Source organism: Symphalangus syndactylus, chromosome 20, assembly GCF_028878055.3.
Source record: "Symphalangus syndactylus isolate Jambi chromosome 20, NHGRI_mSymSyn1-v2.1_pri, whole genome shotgun sequence".
Lineage (NCBI taxonomy): Eukaryota > Metazoa > Chordata > Mammalia > Primates > Hylobatidae > Symphalangus > Symphalangus syndactylus.
Window position 1 is genome coordinate 41,177,614 of NC_072442.2, and position 21,706 is coordinate 41,199,319.

At 37.2% G+C, this 21,706-nt stretch overlaps 1 protein-coding gene across 6 annotated transcripts; it reads right to left on the reverse strand.

Annotated features, from left to right (window-relative positions):
* Positions 1–1,342: 1,342 nt before the first annotated feature.
* On the reverse strand, positions 1,343–21,333 carry SMARCE1 (SWI/SNF related, matrix associated, actin dependent regulator of chromatin, subfamily e, member 1). Of its 6 annotated transcripts, none has more exons than XM_055256608.2 (12): positions 20,464–21,322; positions 18,466–18,517; positions 18,246–18,289; positions 15,128–15,232; positions 10,127–10,207; positions 9,040–9,171; positions 8,581–8,752; positions 4,871–5,043; positions 4,303–4,404; positions 3,428–3,638; positions 2,924–3,002; positions 1,343–2,243 (listed from the first exon to the last, which is right to left on the reverse strand). In XM_055256608.2, the coding sequence occupies exons 2-11, from the start codon at positions 18,470–18,472 to the stop codon at positions 2,938–2,940; spliced, it is 1,092 nt and encodes a 363-aa protein (XP_055112583.1). In that variant the 5' UTR covers positions 18,473–18,517; positions 20,464–21,322; the 3' UTR covers positions 1,343–2,243; positions 2,924–2,937. The 6 variants fall into 6 exon arrangements, with proteins under 6 accessions (XP_055112583.1, XP_055112576.1, XP_055112577.1 ...); XM_055256607.2 differs by having other exon boundaries at positions 1,466–1,615; XM_055256601.2 differs by lacking the exon at positions 2,924–3,002 and having other exon boundaries at positions 1,343–1,615; positions 20,464–21,333.
* Between the last annotated feature and the right edge of the window lie 373 nt (positions 21,334–21,706).

Genomic DNA, 21,706 nt, shown 5'->3' on the forward strand with positions numbered 1-21,706 from the left:
TAGCCATTTTTTCAAAGATAATTCAAATGTTACCGATTTCTCCATATTCCTGTTAATGTAGAAACATATTCCCTTTACTTTTGGAGTCAAAGACCAACTTCCCATATGTGACATAGACTATAATGTAAGAAAACTGACTTTCACAAGTGTCTTGTACAAATAAACTACTGCAGCAGTTTATAGAGATAGCTGGGTGAGACAAGGGCCCTGAGTACACAAATTTATAATGGCTGAGTGGTCATTCCACACTGTCACTGCATTACAGAAAAAAACTGGATGCTTGTCTCGCATACAAGTATGTAGTGCATTAAAAACACTGAGACCTTTTTTTCATTTTTTTTTTTATTACATTTGGACCTTTAAGAAACATATACCATCAGATATACCACTATTCAGTAAAAATCTATTCTAGTTTTTGGGAAGCATATGTGTCACAAACTATCTTGCTTCTAGTCTCCAAGACTTTACTAAGAGTTTATCAAAAAGGTGGGCTCTGATCTATGGGATCCTGAGCCTTGAGGTTTTGAATGTTCCGATTATTGTAAAACAATTTCAAGTGGATTAACTTAATTCCCAGCTGTTTTTCTTCTAGAATGGGCTAATCAGTTTGAATTATCTAGTCCATTACAAGAATATTAAATTGCTTGAGCTTTGTGATCTATTCTGTCTTTGGAAAACCTGGTAAAAAAGTAATTTTTTTTCTATACAATAAGGATGGATTTACCAGAACATACCCAGTATTAATCATAACAAAAAGCAGTATAGATGATGTATATGTGCTGTGTTCACTTTAATGACCATTTCATAAGTAACTACTCTAACTATGGGGACTATTTCTGGATCAGTAAGATCCAAGTGTAGTTAGTTGCAGGCTACATTCAACTTCTTAACACAACTCTTGGTATCTGACATTGATTAAAAGTAAAAAAGGGTAAGTGAACAAATACATACTCATACATGATCACGTTTTTAAGAAGCTACCCTTTGCAGAAGTAAACAAGAGAGGAGACTTTCAGGAAGCTGTTGATGGGGATTGGGAAGGTTTAAAGCTATGGCTTTGGTAAGCACCCCAGTGAGCTGTAGGAAGGCATTGTAAGAGTAGATTCTGCAGCATCAAAGGATAATTCTCTAAAAGAGGTGGGTGTTTTCTCAATTAATCTAAATTCTGAGGCTTTCAGCAGTTGAGGGCTAGAAACAAGATCCAAAGAAAAGAGCCATCTTCACAACACTTAAGAAAGGTGACTGACTGTGCCATTAGGCTCATGATGCTAAATGGTCCAAAAGCCTTTGGTGGTGTGATATGGACAAGAAAAAAAATTAATACACAAACCACATAACACCATTAAAACCAAAAAACATTTTTTTCATTTAAAAAAGTATTTAGAACACATAAAACAAGGCAACACTTATTCTTTTTTCTCATCTTCTGGTATGGGATCTGTTGGTGGCTCCTCTACTGTTGCACTGTTGCTCTCCGAGCCAGTGTTACTATCACTGGTTCCTTCCTCTGCCATACTGTCGACCCCCTCCTGCCCACTCTCCTTGTCCTCAGGAGTAGACGTGCCTTCTTCACCATTCTGTTGGCTCTCTGTCGTTTCTTCAAGGTGTGTCTCCTCTGTAATCACACATTTGTCACTGTCAGTTCCAAGATGAAATTTTACTCTAGTTATGCTGACAGTATACAGCTGTGCTGTCCAATATAGAAGCCACTAGCCACATGTGGTTATTAAACTCCTGAAATGGGTCATTTAGTGTGACTAAAGAACTTTTAAGAATGTTGGAACAATTTAGGTATGAAAATCTACTTTTTAGCTGTAAATTAATGAAATGTATTAAATAAATGCAGATCAAATACTTCCGATGAAAATTTAGCTTCTGAATTGAGATGTGTATAAAAGTATAAAATATACATTGGATTTAAAAAATCCAATGTATATTTTAAAGACTGTTTAAAAAAACAAAAGCTGATTTTAAAAATGTTCCTTCCGTGTTGAAATAATTTTATTTATGATATGTTGAATTAAATAAAACATATTGTTAAAACACTTGTTTTGCTTAACTTTTAAAAATAGGTCATTAGTAGAAAATATAAAATTTCACATGTGACTTGCATTTTATTTCTGTTGGACAGTGAATGAGAGTTAGTCTGTAGTGCTATGGATTAAACGAGGAGAAAGCAGTTGTAGAAATAATATAAGGTTGATCTTTTAGACACTTTGTTTAAAGTCATGCTGGGCTGTTTCCTGTAAGAAATTAAAAGCATGAGGTTTTAGCTCTAATAGTCTCAAACGATTTTCTTCAGGTTTTTTACTTGAACTAGGAGGATAGAATCTGAGTAAAGACCTGCAAACCTTAAGCATAAGACATGCCCCATTCATAGATGCCAAAACAGAGGCAAAGAACTGAGTGTTCGTCTAGTTGCAAAATTAGCAAAAATCAGTATTTTAATTTTCAAGCTCGTTTTAACCACAAAAATGTGCTCATGCTCCAAATTCATTAAGATAAAAAACACATTCATACAAAACAGAAAGAGACTCAGATAGTGAAACTTAAAATATGACTATTTCAAATGTTAATCTGCTGGATTAAATTTTGCAGAAATACCTGGTGAAGATATCTATATGCCATTACATGTTTTCCAGATGGTTGTCATTTGAGTACAAGGTATGACACTCGGAGGTTGTCATCTGAGTACCAAGTATGACTACTGTCCCACCCACTTCTTGCAACGATGCTCCAGGAAGCCTTTGGTTTTGTTTTCCATAACTACTTTTAGCTTAGTCCTGTTTACACAGTGTACTAGGCAGTGTTAAAACAGTGCTATGAAGTAAGGTGATCTCAAAATTACAAGTGATGATCAATGTAATCAGTACTTTAAGTTTTATTTATACAAGTTATTTTTAATTTAATTTTATTTTTTTACCTTGAGGGATGCTTTTAATCAGGAAAATCAGTATACCTAGAAGTAAGGGTTTTTCTAGGACAGAGCTGGCAATTTTTTTCTGTAAAGAGCCAGATAGAAAATATTTTAGACTTCGCAGGCCAGGCAGTTTTTGTTGCAACTACTCAACTATACTGTTTTATCCCCAAAGCAGCCACAGACAGTATGTAAACAAACAAGTGTGGCTGTGTTCCAGTTTTATTTACAAAAACAAGTGGTGGGCAGGATTGGCTTACAGGTATTACTTTGCAGAATGCTGTCCTAGGACACCAAAGACAATTAATCTTAACAGTAATAACCACATCTTGATAAATAAGTAAGCATTAAAGGTTAAAATACTGAATGTCAATATCATGTCAAATTTAGTACTGGGAATCACCCTCAGTGGCAGGTACCAGAATACTTGCACTTAGAAAGAAAAACCTAAATTAAAGACAGCCGTACAAAATCTTGGCACTTCCTTTGCGTTTGTTGCTAGTGGGTTACCTGTCTCCATTGGAATGTTCTCATCGTCTTTCTTCTCCTCGCCTTTGTTGGCTGCTTGTTCTTCCTCAGGAACGATGCTGCTCTGACTACGCTCAGCTTGCTCTGCGGCCTCCTTCTCCCTTTCCTCCTGCCTTTTGCGGGCCTGTTCCTCTGCCTGTGCAATCTCAGCTGCAATTTTCTCCATATCCACTTCTACTTTCAGACCGCACAACTAATCAGAAAAAAACAGAACTCAGTATTGTTTTTTTCGTTATAATGTTTGAGCCAGACATATTCTTTCAAAAGTTGGTTTTCTTGCCTATAAACTATATATATATGTACACACACACCTGTATGTGTGTGTGCGCAAAAAAATGTGGTTCTAGGTCTTCTCTGAAACTCTTGGGTCTACAAGAAAAGAAAGCAGCTCTAGCAGTAGTATAATATAGGATATTCCAGAGCAGCTGGTGAGGCAAAATAGTGAAAGTTATGGGGTATACATAAGGCTTCCGTTTTACATTTTGGGCTACCAACTAGATTTCCTTGTCTGAATGCAAAGTGCAAATTATAAATTACATTTAATGAAGACATTTGATGAATAAATCACAATAAAATGAAAAGTAATTAATGACTGTATGGGAGTTTAACATATCAGAGGGCTCTAGCATTTATAGGCCTCGTAGATATGCATATACTCCATATTTCAAATTTATTGCAATTTTGCCAGATAATGGGAACAATTTTATAAAAAAAAGATCTTACAGGTTATATAGTGAAGTTAGCCCTGTTTCAAAGTGAACAACATTCAATAAAAACACTATTTTGGAAAAAAGAGTGAGGAAAAATAAAGTAACAGGTATAGTGATAAAAGTATAGTTAACATATTAAACAGATACCCTTTTAAGTTCATTGTTAAATGAATCTGTGCTTTCCAGGAATTTCCTCTTCTTCTCCTGGTGTCGTTCTTCTATTTGAAGAAGTTCAGCTTCTAGTTTTCGCTGCAAGACAGGATCAGGCTTCATAATTGTGTCTCATTTTTTAATGGTCCATACTTTCAAACAGTGTACCAAATAATGTTTTGAATTTTAGATCATTTATTACGTGAGTCTAGCTAAGATTTAAAAAATACAAAATGCAGCACAAACAAACGATTATGATCAACAGGTAAATGTTAAAGAATACTGTTTCAGGCCTGAGCAATTCCTTTGGGAAAAATATTTAGTAGAACACTAAAGATTGATAGGATGCCTCAAAATTCTTAAGTTCACATGTATTTCTTAACACACATACTTTCCATTACAAGGTTCTATATTATAGTTTTTAATGACAAACTTATTAAACATCTGGGAAAGGTCCACTTCCTTAAACATCTTCTCTAAATCAGGAACAGGTTAGATTGATGTATTTAACAGGTACATTTAGGCATGTACCTTCATTATTGAAATGAATGTTTTATGACTTTACCTGATGAACCATTAAGGACTGGACCTGCCGTTTGAGGACCTGCATTCTAGCTGTTGTGACAACTGACCGAACGTCTGGCACCACACTCTCACTAAGAATTTCACTGATGAGGCGGTGGTTTCTCTGGAAACGGGCGGTGGCTGTATGCTTCATTGAAAAGCCATCATCATAATCTGGAATGAACAAATTATTGTGGAAATTAGGTCACCAGTAACCATAAAAAGGAGTGTAACAATGTTAACACTTAATTACCAAGGAACTATGGCCCTCGCTGGCCTAACAAGTGGACCTGCCCAGCGTCATGGGAGCACTGGGGCAGTTACTTGATAAAAACCATACAGAGGATGTAATGTGTTCATTGGCCAAGGTAGTAATTTATCTCACAGTCTTTAAGTGATAATGTGTGTCTGAGAAGGATTTGGCTAAAACATAAACGAGATATAACATGTCTCTTCTGGCTTCGGAATCAACGTGAAGGCTGCATGTGATGGCAGTAATTGAAATTCTGCCCAATGTTTTACTCTCTTGGTAGTAACTTAAGGCATTTAACAACTAACGAACAACATATGAACTGCAGTGACTTTGTCACTGTAGCACTTTAAAAATGAATGAAAATGCCCATTTGTAAAATTATGACAGCAGAGAAAACATCACCTCTAACAATATTCAGTTTCCCAGGCCCTCAAGTAATTTTATAGAAGAAAAATAAATGTTTGATTCCAAATTTAATTTTTGTCAATTTATACCTAGCCAGCTGTTGTCAGTGTGTAATGGTATGACCCAAGTTCATACAGTAGGGGTCTGGTTTATATGCTTCTGTTTCGTTTTGTTTTGAGACGGAATCTCCCTGTTACCCAGGCTGGAGTACAGCTGCCCAATCTCGGCTCACTGCAACCTCCACCTCCCAGGTTCAAGCGATTCTTGTGCCTTGGCCTTCCAAGTAGCTGGAATTACAGGTGCATGACACCATGCTCAGCCAATTTTTGTATTTTTAGTAGAGACAGGATTTCACCATGTTGGCCAGGGTGGTCTTGAACTCCTGACCTCATGTGATCCGCCCATCCTGGCCTCACGAAGCGCTGGGATTACAGGTGTGAGCCACTGTGCACACCCTATATGCTTATTTTTAATAGCTATCTAGTGTTTCCTTAATCTCAGTCTTTGCTCTATCACCTTCATAGTTTTTCATGTATCTACTAACAGCCTGTACTATGTTTACTTAATATTTTTCTTTAAACTAACTCACTTAAAAAAAAAAAAGAGCTTTCTCTTTAGTAATACATATTAAAACAAATGCTCCTCTCTGAACCACTTAATCACCTCACTGTCCCACCAGACAGGGAGGAACCACACTTAAGAAAACCCTGTTACAGAGGAAACCCTGTTACAGAGGCCTATGTTGTGCTGCTATGTCAGTTTAGCACCTCCCTTACTGTCTGGCACTTAAGTAGTTCCTATAATTCTCATTATTATAAATACTAAGGCTAAAAACTGTTGTTTTTGTAAAAAGTTAAAAAAATTACTTTTGTTTCCTTTTGAGTAATTTCTTTAGGAATAAACTTCTGAAATTAAAACTATTGGGTAAGATACAGTTTTTTAAAAGCTCTGTAGCCTTTCTACTTTTTAAGAGTTTTTCAAGTTTAGGGTTATATATGGTACATCTGTGTTACATCTAAGTTATCTGTTTTTGTTGTTAGCTTTTGTTTTCTTCTTTCATTTACATGGCCCAGTGTTGACCACAGATGGGGAAATCAGGTCTAAGCAATTTGGGCTTGTTCTTCCTTGCATGTTAGTTGTCTGCTTCCTTTTTTGGGGGAATGGCTTCTCTAGTTATGATCTACTTGAACAGCTATTTATCCTATGATGAAGAGGCTCTCATTGAATAAAAGCCTTCATTGTCTCGTGTGGATAATTGCACATGCCCTCTTTTTTTTTTTCGAGACTGGTTATTGCTCTGTCATCCAGGATGGAGGACAGTGGCATGATCATAGCTCACTGCAGCCTCGAACTCCTGGGCTCAACTGATTCTCCCACCTCAGCCTCAGTCAGAGTAGCTGGGACTACAGGCACAAGTCATCATGCCCAGCTAATTTTTAAGTATTCTGTAGAGATAGGGTCTTGCTGTGTTGCCCAGGCTGGTCTCAAACTCTTGGCCACAAACGATCCTCTTGCTTCAGTTTCCCAAAGTATTGGGATTATAGGCATGAGCCATGGCGCCTGGCCATGTCTATTTTTTGATAGTCCTCTGTTAAAGTAGTAGCTGTTGTACTTTGTGCAGATGCCACCTTTCTCTTATGTACATTTGACACACATTTCCACCTCCCAAGTATTCCTCTTTCTAATCATTTTCGTACTGGTATGCTAAAGACATTCTCATACTGGCATCTTAATTGCTACCTGAACTTACTAGCAACTTTAAGACTCAATCTTAAAGTTAAAAACATAATAGGCCCAAGTTTGAGACTGTTTCTGAGTGAATCTCTTCAGTCCTTCTCAATGTTCATGGTGTTAATGAAAGATTTAGTTATTTTCTACTTATGTTGCTAGCCTTTGTTTCCTCTTGTACTGACCCCCATCCTCCTAGTATCTGTAGACTGGATCATCTTCTGTTTTTTAGTTCTGTATGTTTCTCTTGCATTAATCATCCCATTTGAGTAATTAAAGTGTGAGGATGCTAGTGTGTCTTTAGCACTGCTGATTCTGCTTAACATTCAATACTGTTTCTATTCCATATTCTATTTTCTATAGTATTACATTCCGCTGTCTGTATTTATGAGAACATCTGACAATATTCCAGTATGTTATTTTAAAAAATGACTTCTGTTTTTCCCCACCTTTATCAACTTATTCTTGTCTTCAGGTGCTATTATTGCTTCCTCCCTCATTGACATTGTCTTTAAAGTTCTTATAGCCTTCCTCTTTGTTACTGCTACTTTAAGATGGGATCTTAAATCATTTTCCTGATGTTCTTGTCGCTTGCAGCTAGAGCTTCTAAACTTTTGCACATCATAGCAGTACACAGAGAAACTATTAATGTTTATACAGCACACTAGATATGTGGTTGAGTGTGTTCACACTGCAGGTGGCTATCTCTGGGTCTCCTTGCAGCTTCAGACCCTGCTTGGCTGCATAAGACCAGAACAATCAGCACACCTGCTAACTACTCTTACAGAATGGCAATTAGGAAGCTCTGCCATTCGTGTGCATGTATAAAATTTGTATGGGTATACCCTCATGTACACCCATACAAATAGTAGCATGAGCTATATTTATACATTCTTATTGGATTTCTCAATTAAATGGAAAGGAAACTTCATGTTTCCACATACTCATTAGCTTCTCCCTTAAGAGCCTTTAATTCAGTGAATTTAGTGAACCAATAAGAAAACAGGATATAACTAGAATGCATTTAGCTTTTTAAAAGCAGATGAGGCAAAATCCTGATTGTGATTTAAAAACCTTTTATGCATTTTGAGTACAAAGATTTTGATAAACAATAAATATTTTTTGCCATTTTCTGCACTGAAAAGGATATTTTCTTTTTCTTGTGGGAAATTCACATACAAATCTTACTCAATATAACCAAAATACTAAGATGATACTTAAATTATGCTTTCTTTTCCATTTAGGATAAGAAATAAAAACAAGAGATTTCTCATATCTTAACTCTCAGAGAAAGCATAAACAAAACCCCACTTTTTTTCTTTTACCATCTGGATCTTCAGCAGGCTGAATGCTCATGTATGGTTCTCCTTTCTCCATGCGAGACTGTCTCTGTCGACTTTCTTCCTCTAAAGCAGCTTCTGCACGACTTTTTGCATTTATGTAAGCAAGGTACGCGGGGGAATTATGATAGGCCTTCATAGATTCATTGTACTCTATCTGAAATTCAAATGTTTTTTGGTTTTATAATTAACATTTTGCAGGTTATAATGCAGACCTATGTTATCTCATTTGAATATCAAAAGATATGATGTAAACAGGGTGTTGGGATAATTATCTCCTTTTTACAGACAAGAAATCTGAGGCCTTGAGAAATTGACTTGACTCAGACAGAGCCTCAGTACTGCATCAGTCTTCTGACCAAATCTTATGTTTCTTTTATAAATAGTAAGCCAATGTTTATGTACTTTACACATTATCTATCCCACTGTGAGCCCCTACCCTACCTTTTCTGCTTCGTATTCGTTTAAATATTCTTGTTTTTCTTCATCAGTGAGATCTCGCCACATGCCACCAATAATCTTGCCAATCTCCCACAACTTTAGGTCAGGGTTGGAAGCCTTTACTTGGTCCCAGACCTTAAAAAGAAAACAGATGAAATGTTAATACTGATGTTTAAATGTATAGACCTTTAAAAATACTTTTTAAATATGGAAACTTTTAACATAAAAAGCAGAGAAAACAGTATCAAATTTCTATGTACTCATCAGCCTACTTCAACAATTTTCAACAACTGGCCAATCTCAAGTTATCTTTGCCCTACTGGATTATTTTAAGATAGATCTCAGACATCATGTCACTCACTTGTAAATACTTCAATTTGATAAGCAAGAATATCTCCAATCACTATAAACACTTAAGATGAGTTACCTCAATAACATAGTCTATGTCTCTAAAAGTTCACGTGAATTTAAAAGTGCTTAATTTGCATAACACAATACATCATATTATCAAATACAAATATAATAGTCAAGATGAAAAGGTTTAAAATTTTTAGATAGTGGTTATAATGCTCTGCCTTTTAATAGATATTGGCTATATTTTTTTATTTTAAGAGTAATGTAAGCTCATCACCAAAAAAAAAGAAAAAGGAAAACTTTAGGAAAAGAAAATAAAAACTACCATAAGCTTACTGCTTAGAGATAATCATTGTCTTCTGTGTTTTCCCCCTTCAAACTAACATGTGGTTGCTATTATTTTTATAAAAATGAGATATTAATTCATGTAGTCTTGTAGTCCTCCTTCACTTAACATTTTCCTCATGTCATTAAATATTCTCCAAAAGACATGACTTTAATGGCTATAGAACATTCTATCTTAAGGATTTTAACAGTTTATTTAATCATGCTCCTCTTGTTGGATTTTAGTTCTGAAATTTTGAAATCAGAACTAATTGCTTTAAAAACTGTATTTTTTTGGACCTTTCCTCTGAATATGCACAGAAAAGCTGGCTAAGCCAATCTAAAATTGGATGTTAAGCAAAGAAGAAGCAAAGACAGTGTCCTCACTCCTTTCCAGGTCCTAAGCGCCTACCTTTCTGCTGTACCTCATGTAGGGCATCAGCGGCTTATCTGGTGGCTTTGGGGGTTTTGGAATCGTAATACCAGAGGATGCCTACAAAAGAGTTAAATACATTCATTATTCAACTGTAAGGAGTTCAACGGCAAACTGAAAAGAGAGTCCCTTAAAAAATTCTAATGCGCCTTTCTTCTACTCGTCCAAATATTTTCTCCACTGAAAATAGCTATCACTGCAAATTCAGAAATGTTCAAAAGAAAATGACTTTAAGCACATAATTTTTAAAAGTTTTACTTAGCAGTTTATTGCCAATGCTTTGACAACCTGGCTGCAAGAACAAATAAAATATTACACAGTAACCCATACATTGAAAATATATGGTTATATATCAACCGTCTCACATTCAGGACATTACCTGGTACCCTCTTATTCTGCTCAATTACCATTACACATACAGTCAACACTTGATTATCTGCAGCAGGATCTGAACTCTTAACACTTACCATTCTCACACTGTCTACAGGGGCCTTAACCTGTTAGCACTCTGTTAGGAATGTACTCCCAACACCACCACAAAAACAACTTCCCAGGTTCAAAAACAAAAACAATTAGTGAAATAACAAACCACCTTACCTCCTTTGCCAGGCTAGAGATTTTATTTCTCTTAAGGTTCTGTCTGTTACCTAGTGGTTTTCTTGTAAAGGGGAATGAGAAGTGTGAATTAAAGTCACACCTTGTTTTGTCCTGAGTCCTAATCACAGTGTAAAAGCAAACAAGTTTATCAGGAACAGAGAAGTGGCAGATATGGGGCCTGATTACGTTATTTCTGAGGTCTTGTATCAAGAAGCTCCATTCCATTAAAAATGTTCAGTTTTATGGGAAAGAGAGGAAAAGGAAAGATGTGATGTACAGGAAAAGAGAGAGAGAAGAAAAGGAGGGGGAGGGAAGACTAAAAAATATTTTTTAAAAAGGTAAAGCAAAAATAGGTGAGAGAAAAAATAAAAAAAGAAGGAAAGAGAAAGATAAAGTGATCAGTTTTTCCTACAGTTTAAAGTCTAGGTGTGATTCCAGACAGCTTCTGTTAGACCACCCAGATAACACCCATCTAAAAGTATCTATTTCTGAACTTTTTAGTCTCCTTTTAATATACATGACTGCATTTGATTAAAGACCCAGAATAAGAAAAATCATTGCTATTTCAGACAATTTGCGAATTTTCAGGAGATCTCTGATATTGACTCTCCCTGCTAGGCTGGAGAGATGAAGTGTTGGCTTTATTCTAATTATCAAAAGACAGGATTGGCAAATCCTTACAAGAAAACGAAAGTAACATTTTGTTCGCTTCACTTTCTGTTGTTGCTATGATAAAACCCCAGAGATACTCCTCCACTCTGGGCTGGGACACTAATCATAACCTTATTTTTCATTTGAGGGCTCAGGGATTAGCATGTTTGTGTCCTTTTCCACTATGATCAAGAAATGTTTCCTCTTCCTACAAGGGTCTCTCTCCATCCCTGTAACTCTACTTCTTAATATATGAAGTTATTAGAAAGCATTTCGCCTTGGAAGCAGTATTTCCTATCTTTCCATTCCTCCCATGCATTCTTATCATACCTCATGCTAGTGCCCAGGTAGACAGACACTGTTTTTGGCCAGCAGTGGGTAAGAGAGTGAGATGGCCAAGGAGCATGGAAACTGTCAAAAGTGGTGGGATGGGCAGCCAATAAAGGGAAACCTGTATCAGAGTCCGTAGAAGTTCTTTCAAGGGGAAAGGGAATTCCTGTAAGACTAAGCTTATGGATTCAGAGGAACAGACATACAAAAGTCTTCTTCTTCACACATAAAGTTACTAGAAAGTATTTCCAACTCGTATCCAACACAAACCTTCAGAATTCCATGAAATGGGTTACAAATAAAGTTGGAATTGTGCCCATAACTGAGGTGGTAAGACCACTGTCAAAATTTTTTGAAATTAAAGAGGTAAGGAATTCTAAAATGTCTATGCTTCCGAGCTTTAAGTATGAATTAAAACACTTTAAAAACATAGTAGTATTTGCTCTTTGGTATTTTTCAAAGAATCACATTTTATATTAATGGAATTGCTATTTCCCCTCCTATCTCCCAAAGAAAGGTACACAGATCATCTATATATTGAGACCAGTCAACTTACAACAACAACAACAACAACAACAACAACAACAACAACCCAAACTAAAAAAAAACCCAAAACAATAATAAAGTTAAATTCCAGATGGTTTTCAGGATAGTAAAGATTTATATCATTACACACCTCCAATTTATTTAATGTCTCAGACAGACATCTTTCTACAATGTCTTAAACATTTCTTTTAAAAAAGTTGAACATACTTTAGACCCTTTCTGGATAAGATTCAATTAGAAACAACCACTGTTTTGCTGTGCTGTAACCCTCTGTCAGATGTGTGAAATGTCAAAATCTGTTGTTGGCTCTTTCAACGGCCTAGGGACTATGCTTTTGGAGAATGTGTTTCTATTTTTGAACTGTTTCTTTCCTTGCTACTATCAGGAAATCTACCTCTAGCAGCAACTCTCCAATTTTCTGCTTTCAATTTCCAATGGGGAGGTGGGTAGAACTGTGCTTACAGAAGAGCAAGGTCCATAGGAAATCTCCTGTGAATAAAGTTCATGATTTTGTGAAATTTATCTTGGCTACTCAGTTTTTTGTTGTTGTTCCTTTTGCAGTTCTCAGCTGTTTCTCTAGCAGGAACTTATTTAAGAGCTTTCTTCTGGGACAGAATTTCTATTAATGTACAGAAATAGGCTGTTTTTAAAGACATTTTTGTCTCCATGTGTTTTCACACCTGTACTTAAGAGAATGCTAATCATCATCTGAATGAAGAACTGACTAGGAGTGAATTCCATCTTGTAGTATCATAAGCACTCCAAAATGTCTCAACACGCTGTATAAAGTATTTATTGTCTGAGAACTATCCAAGTATACTGGAGTCATCAGGGAAACCCAATGTTCTCTACAGCCTACCAGAAGCTACTGGACAGGGCTTCACAGATTCATTCCTTGAAAACCACTAACGCAATCTGCACACAACAATACCAAACAGGAGCTTCTCCTCACCCCCAAAAGTAATGCATAACTAGGGTCATACTAAAATCAAAATGCTTTTATTATGGTAAAAATCAGAGCCATTGAGTCCTAACAGCTTAAACTAGATATAGAAAGCAGGGCAAGTAGTGTAAAACCTCCACATTTTCTAGGCCCTTCTTCATACAGTTTGATTATACTTCAATTTGGTGTTAAGAGGACAATAATACAGGGTAAATCTCCACAAAGGACCAAAACACCAAATCTTCCATGCCCAACAACTCTCTATACTTAGTCTACTATGTAGCTAGTGTCCACGCCAAATGTTCAGTTCTTAACATTCGCCAAGAAGGAATGGGAAGAAACAGATGAGTGACTTCAGATAGGGGGTGCACTTTCTCTTCCTAGTCTCCATCAAACAATCTCACTTTTTTAACAGAGAATCCCCCACAGCTACATCCAAGTTAAGAGCAAAATGCTTACACAAAACCAAGAGACAAATTATTGTAATATTATAGTTATCATTTCTATTCCATTAACATAGATAATCAAGAGGTGACTGTATAGAGCTATTAAATGCAATCATTCTTGTTTACTGCCCGTGAAAAAATGCTGCATTAAGATCCATGATTGATTCTGTTCATTGTTTAAATTAAAATGTTCTTTATCATTTGAAAACCTTGCCACCCATTACACTTGTGAAACAACATGTTTAGGCCAGGAAAAACATGTATTGATGCACATAAAAATTGTATGCATTGTGAAATGCATACAAACACACACTTTGTCAGAATTCTTTTTCAGATACCATGAAATATGCATGGCACATAAAACTTGATATGCTTATGAAGTACAAATTATGCAGAAACAATGAAAAATTTAGACAAACAAAATCTATCAAGCTAAGCAATATGCTTATCAAGATAGACATTCATTTGATAGCTACAAGCTTTCAGTTCCAGCTTGACTACAGGGTGAGAGGGCTTTTTTGAAGTTACATTAATAGAAGGTACTTGTTATTTATGAATACAGCAAACAAAAACCAGGTATTAAAAACTTTACAGCCATTCTGGGTAGTATAAATTCTCACCAACACTATATTCCAATGTAGTATTTGACTTTTGGATTTTTTTTATCTTTAGTAAGTCATTTTTCTAATTATTGGCGTTTTTTGGCGCTTAAACTTTTTTGAATGAAATTTAAGATGATTCTAAACTAAAAGCTTTGAAGTATATCATCCAATTTTGATATCTTAGGCTGATCACTTAAATGAAACATCCTAAGTTTCAGAAATCCTATCTCTTATACTAAGGATTAGAAATGCATTTCTCGTTATACATATCTAGTCTGATACTTCAAATTAATTTCATTCAACCTTCATTCTGCATTTCTTTGAGGTGACATTAAAACGTTTTTCTCTTTTTCACTGTAGAGAAATGAGTCTCAGTTAGAAGGTCAACTATTAAATCCAAAAGACAAATAACTATGGGTAGCGATTCAAACTGGTATATCAGCCAAAAGCTTTCCAGCCCTGAAAAAGCCAGGTCTGAAAGCCCAGCCTCTACTAGAAACTGAATCCTTGAGACCAATGCCAATCACCCTATAAAAATGAAAAATACTCTTTATGTCAAAAAGGGTATTTTTACCATAAGAAATTCTGTTTGTTTACATACAGTATAAGCATCAAGTGCTCAAGGCTTTAACCCTACCAACCACCAAACAGAATGGATTTTTCTTTTCTTCCATATACATTCCAGATCTCACTATTTATTTTTTCAGTGTGAGATGCTACAACGAATGTTGAAAATAGTCAAAAAGCTAGGTTAAAAAAATTTTTTTAAAATGGCTGTGCTTATGATTCAAAAAGACCTAATTCTGAAGGCATTTCTGGTCAATTCCAGTTGTTTGCCGGATGCTGTAATAGTTGATTCTCCTACCGTGACCCGGCTGTTGGTGCCCGGGTTCCCTCCCAGCCTGTAGTTGTTGTAGGCGAGATGACTGTATGGATTGTATCCCACAAACCCTGGTGTGCTGGGCATTTGCTGATGGAAACAAATGAGACAAAAACACGAATGAGAAATGAGCTCAAACGAGGAAAACACAGAAATGAAAAATGATCTGCATATGGCATGCAAAAGCAACCTGAATTTAAACAAGCAATGATGTGTTGTAATTGTTCTTTTTTTCCACTGAGGAAATTAAATATTTTTCTTTCATTGAGAAACCTGTCTGCAGTGTCTTTCGGTTGTTTTTCTCTTTCTTTTTTGCAGGGGCTGGGGGTATTTGTGTGACTGTGAATGTGTGTTTTGTTTTTTGAGGTAAGCAACACACTGAAGTGTTTAAAACATTCAGGATTACTTTATGGTCAACAACAGGATAAAACAACTTAGCAATATATGAAGACTGAGATAGGAGGGCTTGAAGTGTGATAAACTAGAACTCTGAAAACACTACATGCAAAACAAAACACAATTTATTTGACATGTGGATGCCACCAATGTATTTATCTACTAAAAACAAAAATAAGAAATGGATCTGATTTCAAAGACAGTTTTAAATCATTTTATATAATGTGAGAAATGAGAAGAGACTCAAATCGGGAAGCCAAGATTTGTCAATTGAAAAGAACATATGTTGGATTTGATGGATGTCACATACATGATTTAAAACAAAGACTTGTAAGAAATGCATGGATTTCATTCTGGGGTACTATCTGATCTTTTTAACCCAGTTCTTTTATAGGATTTCTCTTCCATTTCTTCTTTGATCCATCTTCCACAGGTCAATCATGAAAACATTTCTGCATTTTGTCTCAATGTGAACTACTTTTCTAGCTTATAGACTTGAACTTACTTTTTTCATCTAGCTTCCTGATAGCTCTCACCCTTTCAAAACACAACTGCTCATTTCAGCAACAGAACTCTTGGTTTTTGTGAATTATGTGTTGATGTAATTACAAATGGGCTCTTATATAGCAGTAGCCTTGGGGCTAATACAATGACACTCAATGTTCATGAGAACCAAGGCATAATGCATAGAAAGAATATAGTAGAGAGAGACCAAAATTAGGGTATTTTACCTTGTAAAACTCAATCAAAATATGTGACAATTTCATTTTTACATGCAATTAACAATATCGGTCCTTAATTGTATAACGTAAAATACACTTAACACATTCCAACTAAGCTGTAGCTGTTACAAAATAAACACAATTTCCTAAAACATGCCGCTGCACATATCCTTAGTACACAAAAGAAAGACATTTAAGCAGATATTACATTTGATACTCTTTAGGAGAAAAGAGAATGGCTGATCAATTTCTAGTCTATACAGTTAGAAAAGACGCAAATTAAGCATATTTAAGTAGGCAAAACACAGTTGAAGTATCAAAGGCATGAAAGAAGTGTATATTACTTGGAGTGGTACATTTGGGTGGCGGAGGTGATAGTGGTGATAGTGTTGGTAGTGGTGGTGATGGTGGTGGTGGTAGAAGTAATGGAAAGAAAAAAGGAAGGAGAATAATTCATTTAGTATCCATTCTGTTGGATATTTTAATCCCTAGTCTTCTATATTTTGTGTGTTAACGTGAAACTATAATGGCACAAAAACATAACTAAAGAAAGGCAAAAAAAATTCCTTTTTACGCATAATAAGTTATAAGGGGACACTTGGTTTCTGAAATATTTTAATCTCAAAAAATCAAGTTTGTCCTCAAGATATGATACATTGTCAGAGGCAGTATTTATGTCAAAATGACACCTTCAAAGGTAGCATAAATAATAAGAATCACTGTTCAACATTATGAGGCAATAATGTTATAAAAATAAGGGAACTAAAAAAAAAAAAAAAATGGAAAGCAAAACATTGTAACTATACCATTTCCAAAGCTGAAGTACATGGTTCAGAATCTCAACTGTTCAGCTCCACCTGTATAGCCACTAGCAGAATGCCATAGAGATGGTCATAACAAATGTTCTTTGATTTAAGAAAGAAAACAAACCAAGCACAGGACTTTATAGTCTACTGGAATTAACTTTAGAGCCTGTATATGACATAAATTGAAATGAGAACACATGGTACAATATCTCTTTTTAAAAGTATCTCACTAAAGAAAAACAAATTGTTGATAAATGTAACTAAAATATATATCTAAGGGTTAGTAAATATGAGTAGTTTTTTAGTGGAGAAAACAAAGTTATACAAGGACCTAATTAGTAGTGAAAAGTAGACTAGCCTGAAATTTAGGTGGTAAGGGGTATGGAAGGAAGGATTAATATTAAAGAACTGATTTTGTAGAATTTGGTCATGTTAACAGTGTTTTTTAAAAAACAAACAAAACCCCCCCTCCCAAAAAACCAACAAGGAAGCCATTTCAGCAAGACCTGAACGGTTACTGCTAAATCTGTTTTGCGGGTTGGAAAATTATTTTACATGCTGACCAAGCTGGGCCAGAGCTTGCTGGGTGAAAAAACATGTTCATAACTACTTAAAACATATATACTTCCAAACCAATAAAATATAATTTATGGAGTGGAGTAAGATTCAATAGCAAGATCTGCCCCATAGATGATGAAATCTTTACTTGAACAGCTTGAAAATACTTACAATGAGTGTAGTTTCAGAGGCTTTATTGTTTAATATGAAAATTTTATAGAGAGACAAGAAAGGAGAGAAAAACAACCAGTTGAAGGTTAGGTTTAACAAAATAGCCAGAATGAGGATTCACTCAGTAACAACTTAAAGACTCTTAATAGTGAAGATTAATAAGAAAGAAATGGTAAAACTTTCACTTATTTCCCATTTACAAAGAAAAAACAAAACAAACTGAGCATAGGAGGTTGGAGTTTTACAGTACTATTTCTTTAAATGTTGGGGTTGGTTCAAGGAAAGATGCAAATAATTATTTTATTTAGTAGGAAGTGCTTTTTTTTTTTTCTTTTAAGCTGAATTTCATCCTGTTGCTGTGATGATTGAGTGACTGTCACTGGAAGACATCTGGGTTTTTGTATCAAGGCCAGACTTGGCTATTACATTAACAAGAAAATTAAAACTTACTGTTGCAGGAGCTGGGGTGGGAGGTGGGGCATAAGATGGTCTTTCTGTTTGAAAGAAAATAAATAACTTCTTGTAAACAACTGAGATATAATACTATGCAACAAAACTACCAATGGTCCTGTTTTGAAGAAAAAAAAATGAGAGTATTTTGGAATTCCCACTTGCTAGGGCATTAGTCTCTTATTAACATAGATTGATAAATATAAAAATTGAAACTTACTTGACATTTTGGAAGATTAAGTTCTCAGTTCCTTAAGAATGAATCTGAGACACTAAAATAAAAAAAAAAAAAGGAAAAAAAAAGAGAATCAAAACTCAGCAAGCATACAAGAATGTTTTCCTAATGAGTAGGGTAATTTAATTGGTATTTCTGAGTAAAATTACTTCACCTTAATTCCTAGTAATTAAGCCTTTTGCATATTTTAACTAGTTCTTATAGGTCATTTGGTTGATTAGAATTAAATGACTAAAATAAAGTACTGGGGATATTTAAAAATGTACTTTCAGGTTTTTTCTTGTGATACTAAGCTACCTCTTGTATAGAAAACATTTTGCTGATGCCATGTTAAACATTTCATCAGACTGATACAAGGATGAGAATAGAAAGTGACGTATTATCAGGGTCCAACCCAACAAGGCCTACCAGATACTGACAGCTCCTTGATCAGCAACTGTATCATGCTTTTGGGATAACAATTTTTATTAAAATCAGGCAGCATTTTATTCCTGGAAGCAGTGCAAAAGGTAATTGGTATGACAATGAACTTCGTATTCTCTTATAGTGGTAAATAGCTTCATAAATGCTGGGAATAAATTTTGAGAGTCTACCTGAAAAACTTTTATTCATCATTCACAGCCCATTTCAAAATTTTTCTCCTCAATGGAACTTTCTTGATACATTACCTGGGCAGAATTAACTGCTCCCCCATCTGTATTCCTATACAGTTTACACAGATCTATGATATTATTATAACTTTTTTTTAACTTGTCAATATGGCCAGATTGTATGCTACTTGGAAACAGGGACCATGTCAGGACTTAGCTTAATTCTTAGGAAATTTTTTCCTAGTATTACCAGCTCACAACATAACCAGGCACATGTGAGCTTGTTCTTTACATCAACATACATCACAAATAGTGAGGTATAAAAAGACAAAAATTCATCTTTAGAAAGAAGGCAAATAAACTTCTATGACTATTGGAGGTATTTGCATCCAAAGTTATGTGGAATAGATCCAATTTTTCGCTTCTATTATTAATTTTAAGGAAATTCCCTGGAGCATAAGGAATGAGTCCTGGTGTGGAAAGAAATAGTTCATTTTCTCAATGGTCCAACCTGAGTCTTTCCCTCTTAAAGAACAGTCAGAAACCTTTGACTCTGGTGTAGATTTCCTTTCTGCTCACATTAAGGGAGCTGTCAACATCCAGTAGGCCTTGCTGCAGGGGACCCTGACAACATAAGCTCCCTGTACGTTATACTTCATTGTTAATACTTTAAAATTACTGCTCTCTTTTGCTAGAATATAAAATTTAAGAGTGGGCTTGTACATTTGTCCACCCGTTGGATCCATCCTTGGTGCCTGGCATAAAAATAAATATCCGATAAATATTTGTTCAAGAAATACTTTATACGGGGGGAAACTTATGACACTATTTCGCTTAACAGTCACAGTACTTTATACGTACAGCTATCCCCATTTTATAGATGAAACAAGGGAGTCTCGGAGAGTTTAAACAACTTGTCTGAAGCCATATGCAGCCAGGAAGTGCCAGAGCTGGGTTTCAAACCCAGGCCAAACTATTTCAGAGCTCTGCTCGTCTCTGTAAGCCACACCATGAGTCCTCAGGTCGCTGCCTGAACCAATGGGGGAACCTTCTGCCCGGGGGCTGAACCACGGACTTGCCTTGCCCGCGGCTTCCTAAGGTCGCTCTTTGTCTTGGAGAAGGTACTTTACTAGCAACTCCCCTAAAACGGGGTATTCACAGGTGCTTTGACCATTTTCGGGGGACTGGCCTTGCCTCCAAGGAGGGGGCCCCAGATGGGACTCCCTCCCAACCCTCGCTCTGCTAGGCCTCAAGGAGGCCGCAACCGGTTCCCGGCTCTGGCCCCACGGCCAAGCCTGAACCCCAGCAACCCCCGGGAACTCGGGGTCCAGCCAAGCGGGGACACCACGACTTGCACCCACTGACCCGGTTCGGCCCACTTGGAAACACTCACCCGCGGGCAGAAAATACGCCCGCAGCTCCGGCTTCGCTTCCCTTTGTCCCGCGCAAGCCCCGCCCCTCGCGTCCGGAGCTTCCGCACTCGCACTTTCCACACTCTTCTTAATTTTTTTTCCGGGCCCCACCCGACCCTCTTTAGAAAAAATGAACCTTCTATTGAGGATGCGGTGATGCTTAGCACACTCAGGGATTTTTTTCAGGCCCCACTGGATCCTCAAAACTCCCCGAATTTGGATACTTTCCCAGCCGGGCGCCGATTCGTCACGACGAAGAGGGCCGAGGAGGCCCGACCGCGGGATAGGCCTGGGTTTAGCGGCTGTGAGGAGCAGGAGCTGCCGCAGCGACCGAGGAGGTGGCGGGAGGTGCCGAGCCTTGTGGAGGGCGGTGGGGACCGCGGTGGGAGACGGCGGGAGGCGCTCAGCGCGAGGCCGCGGAACCACTGTAGCCGCGCGCAGCTCGGCCAGACTCCGGCTGAGCCCGCCCCCGGAGGGGCCTTGCCCGACCCCCGTCTTTCTTTCCTTTCGGCTGTGGGTCAGAGTCTACATTTTACCAAACCAGGGATGGAGGTGTGGAGGACTTGCTTCGCGGCGTTTGCGTCCTCGCAGGGGCCTCGCAGGGCTTCCTGCCCTCACGACGGGGTAGTAGCTTTGGCGAAAAGCAGCACGAGTTCTGCAGTTTTTCCAAGCGCTTTTAGGGTGTAATCGTCCCAGGTTCCTAAGCCAAGACCCGGAGAGGTTGACCCCCTCGCAACAGCTTGTGTGTCCTTGCAGCGCCGCGGGTGCCACCTGGTCTCCGCCCCAACGCTGCCTCGGCTCCTTCGGTTCCCGCCAGTGGGAACGACGGTCCCCACTTTCAGCTTAAATTCATCTGTCCTTCCGGATCCAGCTCAGAGGTCTCTTTGTGATGCCCTCCTGGAACGTCCCCCCTAGTAATCCTTCCTTTGTATTCCCGTGGCTCTTTGATAATAATGGTTGGAGTCCTGAACCCGACCCTTTGTATCGGACCGTGTTTGTCATCTCCAGTGCTTTATGAAGGCCTTGAAAGCAAGGTTCAGCCGTCTGTATTGGTCATCTTCCCATTGCCAGTGCCTACGAAGGGCTTGACCCATTCATTGTTAGACGCTCAGTAAGTGTGTATTGAGGCAGCCCTCTGTGCTACTCCAGGGCTCTTTCCACTAAATCATGAGTATGTTGGTTTACCAGATGGAGTGAGTAGCCTCTTCTTTGGATACATAAACA